This window comes from Amblyomma mixtum, chromosome 3, assembly GCF_055824585.1.
Source record: "Amblyomma mixtum isolate Tamu chromosome 3, ASM5582458v1, whole genome shotgun sequence".
Taxonomy (NCBI): domain Eukaryota; kingdom Metazoa; phylum Arthropoda; class Arachnida; order Ixodida; family Ixodidae; genus Amblyomma; species Amblyomma mixtum.
In genome coordinates this window covers 228,527,792-228,540,109 of record NC_143014.1, presented here as the reverse complement: position 1 = coordinate 228,540,109, position 12,318 = coordinate 228,527,792, and the positions used below count along the sequence as shown (strand labels likewise).

Here is a 12,318-nt window from a genome sequence, read left to right as displayed (position 1 = left end):
CGATGAGAGAAATGTGACAAGAACAGGATGAATGAACACAATTCTTCTGTACTGCCAGAAGTAATGCTGCTCCTGCCAGTGATCGGTTACAGAAAAAAAATTGAGAGTACTTTTTATTTATGTGTGTCCCTTCCCGCTACTCAGAGCCTTGTATTACAAAGTCTAGATCAGTGTGACTCTACATATAGCGAGTGCTAGTTTCGAGCTCGCTAATTGAACGCGCTTGTTTTCTCTCTTCCTCATTTGGTCAGTCTTGCGTTTTACTGGTTTCTTTTTTCATCACTATGCTCCTGGTAGACTGCACTCAGTTTGATGTTCAATGCAGTGAAGTTGCACGCCACTATTGCTGGCTGTTATTTGTTTCACATGACAGCAGGCACAGAAATATTGTTTAAATAAGTCCCAAATTGCAGGTGCTCGTGACACTTGTAACTCTCAACTCATGAAAGTTCAGAAGTGCGTTGCGAAGTAGAACGAGATGGTTGTAAGAGTACCTGTCAGTTGTCATGGTAGTGTGAAGTTTTCGGCACCCAAACAGGCAAGTGCCAGTAGAGAATGGCACAGAGAGTGTCTGGTAAAAATCCTTGTTTGCCCATTAATCTTTTGTCGTGTTTCCTCTGTGCAGCATGTCAAAACCATTCGCTGTGGTGAAGTTTCCTCTTGAGGACGACTGCCTTGCAGTCATTCCTGTCGGATGGCTCACAGAGACAAAAGAAGAGTGCTACTGGCCTGTGGCCAGGAGCTCGGAGGTGACGCGGCTCGCAAAAGCTGAGGCCGAGCCAGCTCTCGGAGGGGAGTGGATGCGTTGCCCAGTGGTCGTCGTTACCACTTGCCATAAGTAGTCTTATTGCAGACATATTGATGGTAGCTTCATCAGCGATTGTAAAGGCCTCTTTGCTAGATTCTGTGAGTCTGCACCTCTGCATGGCTAAATTACGACTAAGAAGTCATGTTGATAGCCACCGCTTAGCCAGCTGTCAAAAAGAGGAGCAGAATGAACTGTTAGCTATTGCACTTGTAAGCTGATGAACTACATCTGAAACTCATTAGTGCCTTGTTTTTGAAGACCTGTAGTTCCCAGTATTAGTGCTGCACTCAGTATGCTTAATAATATTTATTACAGAAAGGTTTAGTATGGTAATTTTTTTTTTTTTGCATTATGAAACATTTTTTGGCACACAAAAAGCACAGACAAGGAAAGAGCACACAATACAAATGCCAGACATCAATTGATGCTTTGCGTTGTGTGCTCTTTCCTCATCCATGTTTGTTGTGCACTGAGACAGTGTTTCATAATGCAAATTCAGAACCAACTCATCCAGCTGTTTACATTTAGTTCAGTTTGAATTGTTAGCCTGTCGCAGTAGCTGAGTGGTCCATGCTGCTGAGCCGAGGGCCCAGGTTACATCCTGTCTGTGGTGAAATGGAGCAGTGCAGAATGCGCTTGTGCTCTGTAATATCAGTGCATGTTAAACAACCCCATGTGGTCTAAATTAATCTGGAGTCTTCCGCTACGTCATTCTTCGTAGCTTAAAGCTGTTAAATCCTAGAAACCAGAATCACACTTTTAATTGTAAATAAAACAATGCCTCTGCCACATGAGTGTTTCACAGGCTTTCAAACTGATAGTCTGTTGGCCTGAGTGTTGCTATACAGGCAGCTGAACGGGCATCAAGTCAGCAAAGCAGCCCTCGGACATATTTTGTAGCGACAGTTCTGTTAAGTATGGATACGTGCTTAATTATGAGGAATTATGTGAGTTAGTTTTTGGAACCCATAGTTTGTACGAGATTTTGGTGCATGGTATTGAGGGTGCCTAAGACTGTATGCTGTTTGGGCAATTAAATATGTGCTCTCGAAAGTCTGCCAGTTTCCTTTCATAAGGTTTCTGATATAAACAGCAAGCTTCTTGTGGTAAGCGGCCGTGATGGTTAGCAGTCTATGGTTGAGGAAGGAAGGACCCGTGCTCTCACTGTAATGTAAGTTATCAATCGCTTGTACAGCTCTTTTTTGTAAAGTAAGTACTTTCACAAAATTGGTTGAGGTAGTCGTTCCCCAGATCAACAAACAATATTGTACATGCGAAAAGACTAGAGAGAAATAAATTTGTAGTTTGAATTTTCGAGGCAGTATTGTGCGAAATTTATTTGGATACCAACAGAGCGAGCCATTTTAGTGCAAACGTAGTTTACACGATCTGTCCAGAGTAAATGTTCTTCAAAAATGACTCCAAGGAACATTGTAGAGCTGACACGAGTTATAGGAGCTTGCTCGAAGTGAATTTGGAAGTTGTTCGGAACTTCCTTATTTTTGGCTCTAAACAGTATGTACTTTGTTTTCCTGACATTAAGTTCTAACCTATTTGATTTTAACCAAACAGACAATTGGGATAACCAACTATTGGAGGCTGCTTGCAAAATATTACTATCTTGCCCTGAAAAAAATACGTTAGTATCGTCTGCATAGATTATAATGTTGTCTGCTGGATGAAGGTTGACGATATCATTAATATATAATAAGAACAACGTTGGTCCTAGAACGGAGCCCTGTGGCGCACCAGACACAATCTGACCGATCCCAGATGAAATACCGTTAATGATAGTTGTTTGAGATCGGTTGTCAAGGTAGCTAGCAAATAAGGTTAAAGGAACACCGCGTATTCCATAACAATGCATTTTTTCAAGCAATATCTTATGGTTAACCGAGTCAAACGCTTTCCTCATATCAAGGAATATGCCAACTGTTAGCAGTTTATTTTCTATGTTTTCAATTAGCTTTTCTTTGATTTCCAGTAAGGCGGCCTCAGTTGTTTTGTTTTTTTGAAATCCGTACTGTTGCTTGGAGATGACATGGTTTTTGTCGAGATATTGAGAATGTTTGCAGGATCCTACAAGAGCGCCGAAAAAAAGGTGCGGCGCTACGAGTTCACTTCAGCCCTAGAAAGCTCGGCAGTTTCTGGTAATTGAAATTCTCATATTTCTTTATTGATGAGAAATTATTTTGCATACTCAACAAGACGTTCATGTGCAATTCTTTTTTAGGAAATGAGGGCCACAACGATGTTGTACAGCTGCCGTCACCACGTAAGACATGAATTCTCATTTGTTAAGCCGCCGCGGTGGCTCAGTGGTTACGGCGCTCGGCTGCTGACCCGAAAGACGCGGGTACGATCCCGGCCAAGGCGGTCGAATTTTGATGGAGGCGAAATTCTAGAGGCCCGTGTGCTGTGCGATGTCAGTGCACGTTGAAGAACCCCAGGTGGTCGAAATTTCCGGAGCCCTTCACTACGGCGTCCCTCATAGCCTGAGTCGCCTTTGGATGTTAACCGCCTTAAAACTAAAACACCATTTCTCATTTCTATTTAATGTAAGGTCGACATTGTGTTAGTTTTGATTGGGGATTTTTGGTAGTATGCTTGCAAAATCTGGGAAAAAAACTCCACCGTAGCTAATTGCACTTGCAGAGAAATGAAACGTGCTCAGACTTGGCATCAGCTTTTTACATTTGCCATGCTCTCAGATCAGCAGTGATTCTGCCAGTAACCATTTCGTGGCAAACTCTCTTACCCACGTTAACAGTACTGCGAACAGGTTTCTATTCACATGACATATATTCCGCTCTCTGTGTTTGGTTTCGCCATGACAGTTTCTTTTGTGTCCTTAAATGTACCGTATTTTCCAGTGTATAAGACGCACCCGCCATATATGCAGGCTGTAATTGAAAAAGTTGCTATATAAGACGCACCCCAGTTTTCCCAGTTGGGCTAGTGAGGATCAATTAAACACGCTTGCGCGACCATCACGAAATTCACCGTACTTGTGAGAAATTCTTAAGCAACGCTAAGTGGTCGAAAAAGGCAACACTCACGCCATTCCTGCCCACGTTTTGGAAAAAAAGAAAGAAAAACGAAAAAACTCTCCCACATGTCCATAAGAACATTTTATTTCTACTTAAAACCTTGGAAGTCTTCACCTTCGGATGCGCTATCAAAAAGTTCGCCCATTTCTGGTGGCAACGCGACTGAAATATTCTCTTCGCACTACGTACATGGAGCAAACAAAGTGGCAAAGGGTGGCTGAAAAAAGAACGCCGGCTTGTCCTGGCTTGTCTTGACAATGGCGAGAAGCGTGATTGTCGTCATCTTTTGGCATTTCACATTACTTTTGCTTGGGGCCTCCAAAACGGTGGTGTGTTTGTGATCCCGGAAGTCGTCATCCCCGTCGTTTCATGATAAAGTTCACCTAAAAAAAGTTGCGCACGGTGGTCCCCGTATTGAAGTATTAACCGTGTTACAACCGCTTCATTGCTAGTGATATTTTTTCGGTAAAAAAGGCTTGAACATGAACCTGAGTAATTTCTGAACTCTCTAAAAAAAAAACGAAAAATTCGCATATAAGACGCACCCTTGTATAGGACGCACCAGCAAGATTTTTGAAAAAAGCCGCGTCTTATACACCGGAAAATACGGTACCAATGCACCATGCTGGTGCATGAGAAATGTAATTATTGAAGTACTATAGACACATATTTAAAAAATTGAAAACTGATTTTTCAGGAAAGAAAGTGGTGCAGTAATTCTCTCGCATTTCGGTGGACATTCATAAGAGAAGGGATAAAGGAGGGAGTGTGAGAAGAAAGGAAGAAGGAGGTGCCGTAGCGCCCTGGGATAATTTCAGCCGACTGGGGATCTTTAATGTGTACTGACATCGCACAGCACACGGGCACCTGGAGTCGAAACGCGCCGCCGCAGTCGGATCACAACGTTCTTTTATGTGTCATAGGTATCTGCATGATGTGACATTGTTTGTCACGTCAACTACTTGTCATGGAGGTGTCGGTTTTGATGGGTTTTGAATTATGAAGTCTTTGTACAGCCTGTGATTGAAACCAAATTAAAATATCTTTTCGGCCAAAGGAAGTGTTACTATTGCCTGGGGGGCATCTCTATATAACCAGGAATTTGTTTCTGAACTTCGTAATTTTGTGTCTATTGTGTTTTAAAAAGATCACCTGTATGAAAAACAGCCTGGCCATGCAACTGTTCTGTCCCTTCTCTAAAAATATCCTGAAGTAGCATTTCTGCATTCAATTAGGATAGAAATGTGACATTGTGGTTGTACACAGTAGTGTGTTCTGTACTTCCTGGATTGCCATCAATGACGCATGTTCATCTCCAGCCCCACTGAATCACGCTGGGGAGAGCGTGAACGAAAACAGTGCGCCACCCAGCAAGCTGGAGGGGTCGACAGCTGGGACTGTTGATGGTGAGATTTTCACTTTGTTTACTTTTGTGCAAAAAGAGAAATGCAAGCCAAACATGGGGACACAGTGAGAGGACAGAACAAATGCTGCTTGTCCCGTCTTTTCACTGTGTTCCTTTCTTTTAATTACACTCCTATTTTGTCTAGTATCAAGTGACACAACAAAATATAGAAATATATTTGAGCAACACTTGTTGTTGGGCTAGTTGGTAATACATACTTCTGAAGGAACCAGCGCACAAAACACAACGGACAAGAAAAAGGTGGTACACGACGGACAGGAGCGCTGAACTTACAACTTTATTTCGGAAGTAAAGATGCAACGTATATATACAGCCATGTCAGGGAGGCGTGTCACACAGGGAAAGCAAGAACAAGTGAAATCTACAAGGTCATGATGAGACAAGCGGCACAAGCAAACCAAAAACCTTAACTAATATAACATGTGAAGGTGACCAGTTTCAATGGAGGCAAGAAAAACAACAGCAAAAAAAAAACAAGGGAAAAACGCCAGACCTCGTGAAGATGAAAATTGATACTGATAACAAAAACCGATAAAAACAAAAAGGCAAAAGCCAATAAAAGCGATAAAAGCAATAAAATTAACAGGGCAATGGAAATGAAAAAGATAAAATGCCAACAAGTAACACGGCAAAAAATACTAACAGCTAAAATTAAGAAAACATCGCGGAAAAAACTAACAGCTAAAAGGTAAAACCCACAGAAACATAAGGTTAAGTCTTGTGTAAACAAATAGCGGAATAAAGTTGGCGGGAAAATGACGGTTGCATAAGGTGGGAAGTTAAAAAGCTAGTGCCTCGAATTTTGTGCCAGATAGGCGAGTTCTTTCTCAGATAGCGACACTGAAGGCTGGCTAATGCACTTTTCTTTTAACGACGCTATCGTGATTGCCTCAACTATTTCACGGGGCCTCGTGTTTCTGATTGTGGCTATTACCCGAGTTTTTTCGAAGTGTGGCAAACATCCTGTTTCTACATCTTTGCAATCCCGACAATGAATACCAATGTGACGGCACTTTTGAACATTTGCGTTGTAATCATGTTCTTTTAGTCTTTCATTTAAACAACGCCCTGTCTGTCCAATATACTGCTTCCCACAGGACAGGGGGACGGAATAGACAACTGAATCGGTACACTGCACAAAATTCTTCTGGTGCCTGATATTGCATGTACTCTCTTTTTTACGAGTTTCATTGACATTTCTGCAAAGCTGGGAAAGTCGCTTTGGGGCACTAAAGACGACTTCAACTCCAACACGTTTCCCAATTTTCTTAATGTTGTGCGAAATGCGATGCAAGTAGGGCATAACAGAGACTTTCTTTCTATTGGTGTTGTCAGTCGGGGCAGTCGAATCGGGTCGTTTTGATTTTTTAAGCATTGCTTCAGCGACTGAGGCTAAAAGCTTAGTGGGGTAGCTTAGTGGGGTTTGCTTGTGCCGCTTGTCTCATCATGACCTTGTAGATTTCACTTGTTCTTGCTTTCCCTGTGTGACACGCCTCCCTGACATGGCTGTATATATACGTTGCATCTTTACTTCCGAAATAAAGTTGTAAGTTCAGCGCTCCTGTCCGTCGTGTACCACCTTTTTCTTGTCCGTTGTGTTTTGTGCGCTGGTTCCTTCAGAAAAATATAGAAGCTAGATCTGCTTTGCCTTAAAGAAAAACAGAGCAAATTTTAAATTTCTCATTGTACCTGCTGCTGCCGAGCAGCAGTCAACAGGCCCAGAAAGACCTAGAGAATATACTTATTCAGGAAGATATTTGCACGGAGTTCTCCTCAGTGGCTCTTGAAACGGTGCTAGGAGCACATTTCTAGTTTCAAACTATGTGCTTTGAAAGGGGTCACTCTGAAAATCATCACATGTATTTCTCAAAAACCATTGTATTGAACTGAAGTGGTACTGGAATTTACAACCTAGTACTTCCATTGCTTTCTCCTCTTGTGATTCATAGTGGAGTGGTTGTTGTGTGCCCTTCCCAAGAGCTGTATGTTGTGCTTTTGTTGGGTTCTTTTGGATCCTGGCATTTCTGTTGCCTCTCTCGGCCTACATCACCACCAGGAAGCCACTCCTACGAATTGCACTCTACACAGTAGTCCCATGTTCTGTGCATTTGTTTCCTTACCAGCATAATTTGGTCGCTTGGTCGCGGTTGGTCAGCAAGGCCCATATTGTAATTTTTCATTGTCTTTCAAAGACAATTAAAGGTTTACTGGTTGGAAGTCAATGCAGTGCCTTGGATGCAGCGAAATGTGCTGAAAAAAAATTAATTGCGCTATCACAAAGCTCCCATAAAGGGTGCTGAAGGAGATAAGCAGCCAATAATAGTGGCATGCTCTGAAGGAGGACCTCTTGCTTAGGAAAGAACTGAACAGCCTAACTGCCTTTTGAGCACATCAGCTGGCTCCTAGTCTTGTCTTGCCTGCAGAAAATGGATGCGTGGTAAGAGATAAATGTGACCTTGTTTTATTTCTCAACGGTTTGGGACCTCCTGTGCCTAGCAAGAAACATTTGGTCCACCTCTTTGTTGCATTTCGCTTGTCAGCTAAGGGCTATAATTCCATAAGGGCTATCTTTGTTGCAGTTTTAATGCATTGATCCCTGCCAGCACTTGCAGTTAGAACAGATGTCTACCTCCAGCATTTTGGCCAATGTGGGTTTTGCCGTGAGCAATACTTTCCAAATGGTGCAATGCTATATTAAGGGCACAGGCCTGCTCTGCTTTCTCGCTTCTATTAGCACATGCTTCTCATGACACTGGAAGAATCCATTTGCGACTAACTGCTGCCATCTCTGCCATGGTGCAATAGCAGTGGAAATGCCCATGAAGCAATGTAAAAATTGGCGAAGCTCATAGACTGAGAAGTCCTTTACACAACAAGGCTGCAGGTTCTGTGCTAGCTATCACACATAGAGCAGCTCCATTTCACCTAGGTGTTTTTCAGTGCATGGTGACATATATGGCATTTAAATTAGGCTAGCAAGGAATAGAACATGAATTAGAAGTGTCCTGGAGGATAAAAACTGGGGGAAGTTTAGGAGCATAGTACAGAGTGTGTTGCTGCCTACTGTTAGCCTCATACTGTTCTTTATTGTACCTCAGTGCGCAAATGATATTATTGCGCCCAGGTTAACCCTGCTCTCACTGAAATTGTTGATTGCTTCAGTTTCAGCTACCCTGCTGAAGCTGATGTGCCTGGTGCTGGAGGTCCGACAGCAGCAGCGCGACTTAATGCAGCGGTTACAAAGGCTGGAGGATCACGTGCTGCTGCGGTCGGACCGGCAGCTGGAGCAGAGGACTCGGCCAGTGTCCCCCTCGCCACCGCCTCCCACCCTTGCACTGCCCGCATTCTCCCCCGAGGAGTTGGACACTGTGGAAGCTGCCGTCCAGGACGACAGCGTGGCTGCTGGACTGGTGATTTAATGTTTCTGATAATTCGTGTCTGGAAAAAATGAATGCCTACTAACGAATTGCATGCATAATGTAATTCCGAGGTTTGTGAAGAAATCTTGAGCTCCAAGAGTATTTGCATGCCGTGCTCTGTGAATAACATGCTCTTCATAGATATAATTCCTACTGTTGTGCTGGAGTGTGCTGTCACAGTGTGTTTTGTTAATGTAAATGTCTTGTTCATGAAAGTTGCTTGCTGATATACACACTGGCTGTTTCAGTGAACATTTTCAGGAATTCCTAAGAATAGGGAGTTCAAAATAGAAGAAATATTTGCAGGTACACACGCACAGTTATGCAGTAAATTATGTCCACCACTGCTGAGAGATCGTTCCTCCAAAAAAAAAATTGTTTTCCCATATCGAACTTGCGCTTCTTTAGGAATTTTTGAGAGTGTTCACTGGAACGCCCTGTCGATTCCTTGTGTGGTGAGATTTACTGTTGGAAGCAAAAGTGGTACGCAATGCCCAGCCGGTAGCAGAGCTTGCAAAAACTGCATCACGTGTCGGGACAGCTGTTAGGGGACTCTCTTTATCTGCTCTTTGGCTCCTATCAATTTGTTGGGCTCAGTAGCAGTGCTGAACATGTGGCGCTCGCAATATTGCTTACGGCAAGTGCCAGTTGTCACATCATGTTTCAGCCACGCAATGCAAAGAAAATGCCACCTGCGAGACTGCTGTCGCATCAGAGCGTTTAGGCGAGAAGGAGCGCTAAACAGCAAACCAAGCTACTGATGCTGGTTCTGTGCGAAGCATTGCACCTATCACATCTTGTAGTAGCTTGGTACTTGGCGGTGCAGTCACAGGCTTTTTTGGGGCAGTTGCTCTCAGATGGTGTCACTCAATGTCATTCGATGTAGTTTTCCAGAGCTCTGCCGGTGGCCGGTCGTTGCATAACAGACTTGGTTCCAACAAATTTTTTTTCTCAGTCAAATATTTCTGTGATTACATTATTGTTTTACATCGATCAACAGCAAAAAAAAATCCCCTATGCTTTTGTTGCCTGTGGCTGCCTTTCTTCGTATGTGTCTCATAACGAGCCCCTCATTTTCCTTACATTTGTCATTTATTGTTGTGCTGTTTTAATTTAGTTCAGCAGTGGACTTTGTAGCTAACATTAAGGATGTAAGGTCTGTTTTACAGGAAGCTGAGCTTTCGGTTAATATACTGTTGCATGAACTGCTGTGAACACAGCTGGAAGTTGGTCCTCTCTCAGCGCGTCTTTAATTTCGGCTAGGTTTCCCAAATAATGGGGCAGCTTTAACCCACCTCTTCCCTGTCTTTTGCTCACATTATGCACATTTCATTACTTAATCTGCTGCCAAAAACAAGCAACATCGTTTAATTAAATGTGGTTGCTAAGCACGCAGCTTTACTCAGGTGCTTGGGTATTTAAATAAGCGCCCTTTGTATAGCATTAATTAGACTGCTCAATTTCAGGGTAGTGAGCCCCGCCATGGTGGCTCAGTGGTTAGGGCACTCGACTGCTGAACCCAAAGACTCAGGTTCAAACCGAGCCGTGATGGCCAGTTTTCCATGGAGGCGAAAAGCAAGGCGCCCGTGTGCAGTGTGATGTCAGTGGCGCATGTTAAAGACCCCACGTGGTCGAAACTTCCGGAGCCCTCCACTATGGTGTCCCTCATCATAGCCTGAGTCACTTTGGAACTTTAAGTTCTACAAACCAAATCAATTTTAGCGTAACGGCTGTGCAGAGAAAACACATCCAGCACATAGATATCTGCAAAAAGCATTATAGTTATAATATAACAATGTCCAAGATGCAAAGCATAATGGGTAGGAGTTGGCCACCTTTGCTTAATCGCTAAAGTTTCCCTGCTCTTAGTAAACTGGGAAAAAAAAGAATGTCCATATTGGTGGTGGTGCTTTCTGCTGGTAGCAACTAGTCAAGCTATTGTATCATACAGAAATTATGCATTATGATTGTAGGTACTCGCATGGGCTGTTGACAGGTAGTCACACAATTGTCTTAGCTATTCGATTCTGCTAAACTAAATGAAATTATAATTGATGTTTGTGCCTAATAGCTTGTGCACCTGTGGTGTTTCTTTTCAGCGAAAGCAGCTGGTCCGCCTGGGGGGCAAGGGCCTGAGGGAGGTGGGCTCCAACATAATGACCGCCATCATGGGGGTGGCTGTACAGAGGATGTACAGCCTCCATGGCCGCAAGGGCAAGTGGTCATTTATTGCCCTGAAGTTATGCAAGGTGGCAACAGGTATGTTGTTGCAGTAGCTTTTAACTGAATTTTAGAAGATGAGTGGAAGAACATGCACCAGGTTCTGCTGCGCTTTGTTTTCTTTTTCATTACAGGTGAATATTTTGTTACTGTTTTTATGGGGGTAGTCATCTGCAGTTTTCTTCCATGTGCATCTGAAGATATATGAGTCAGCAGATGCCTTTCAAAGAAAGCCCTCCCATCAGTCACATCCATCTCTTGTCATGGATCGTAGTTGTGCCTTGTATCTGCCAGCCATTTGTGCTCCCATATGTTAGTAGTGCAAAGTGGTCGACCGTGATGTCGCAGCAGCTTTATACAGTTGGTTAGAAGAGCTTTCAGGTGGATTTTCTCCTCAAGTTGTATTTGGATACTGTAGTCCTTTCATTTTGGCACGCACTTTGAGTTAACATGTACTTGTGGCCTTTTCTGTTTTCTCTGTTGCTGAAATAATCTTGATTTCTGTTAACGAGCAAACTTTTTCTGCTGGCCTAAAATGAACGCTTATCTTATGCAGATGCCATCTGTGAGAAGACGGGGGCGGATGTGGTGGAAGCGCAGGGGTTTATTAGGAAGTGGTTGCCAGGTTCGGTGGACCGTGGCGGCGGACGCAAAAGGCGTTTTGCCGAAGCGTTTCTGCCAAGTACCGCTGCCGGCCTGGCAACCACTGCGAGCCCCTGTGCTTCAGCCCCCAGCACAGTGCCCTCCCTTCCCCAAGCGGCCCCCACCTCCCAGAAATCCTCCTCCCGCGCGGCCCTGGCTCCTTCCCAAGGTCCCGCCTCCTGCGCGGCCCTCGCTGCCTCGCAGGACTCGCGCAACCGCGCGTCCCCAGCCACGGTGCCTAATTATTTAATAAATAGTTTCTCAGTTGGATTCTTTCGTTGCCTCATTTTGTTGTGCATGTGTATAGAAGAGATGATTGCAGCTTTGCAATGCCAAAACCCATGGCTTTCCCAATGCGAACATTAACTGGAATGTGAATATTCGCTGAACTGGAAATGCAATGGCATAAACTTCGGGCAAGCGTTAGCAGAAAGGCTGAACAGTGGCCTAATTGTGGTATGTCAAGCCGGTGTTGGTAGAGCAGCTGAAAGTGGGTACAATAGCGGCATGAATGTCGGTTCAGTGTTGGTAGAGCGGCTGAACAGTGGTCTGATAGTGGAATGAATGTCGGTTCAGTGTTGGTAGAGTGGCTGAAAGTGGGTACCATAGCGGCGTGAATGTCGGTTCAGTGTTGGTAGAGCGGCTGAACAGTGGTCTGAGAGTGGCATGAATGTCGGTTCAGTGTTGGTAGAGCGGCTGAACAGTGGTCTGAGAGTGGCATGAATGTCGGTTCAGTGTTGGTAGAGCGGCTGA

The 12,318-nt window shown here is 44.0% G+C and overlaps 1 protein-coding gene across 2 annotated transcripts; it reads left to right on the top strand.

Moving 5' to 3' along the window:
* The first annotated feature begins 1,131 nt into the window (after nucleotides 1-1,131).
* LOC149353943 (uncharacterized) lies at nucleotides 1,132-12,090 on the top strand. 2 transcript variants are annotated; one of them, XM_089582975.1, is made up of 6 exons: nucleotides 1,132-2,958; nucleotides 3,042-3,083; nucleotides 5,178-5,264; nucleotides 8,447-8,694; nucleotides 10,803-10,917; nucleotides 11,480-12,090. In XM_089582975.1, exons 1-6 carry the CDS (start codon nucleotides 2,850-2,852, stop codon nucleotides 11,929-11,931), a joined length of 1,053 nt encoding a protein of 350 aa, XP_089439101.1. In that variant the 5' UTR covers nucleotides 1,132-2,849; the 3' UTR covers nucleotides 11,932-12,090. The 2 variants fall into 2 exon arrangements, with proteins under 2 accessions (XP_089439101.1, XP_089439100.1); XM_089582974.1 differs by having other exon boundaries at nucleotides 10,803-10,962.
* Nucleotides 12,091-12,318: the final 228 nt, after the last annotated feature.

Coding starts and splice junctions, on each gene's coding strand:
- LOC149353943 (XM_089582974.1), top strand. CDS start 2,850: ATGGTTTTTGTCGAGATATTGAGAATGTTTGCAGGATCCTACAAGAGC. Junction 3,084..5,177: donor TGTACAGCTGCCGTCACCAC/GTAAGACATGAA, acceptor GTTCATCTCCAG/CCCCACTGAATCACGCTGGG. Junction 10,963..11,479: donor GTTATGCAAGGTGGCAACAG/GTATGTTGTTGC, acceptor TATCTTATGCAG/ATGCCATCTGTGAGAAGACG.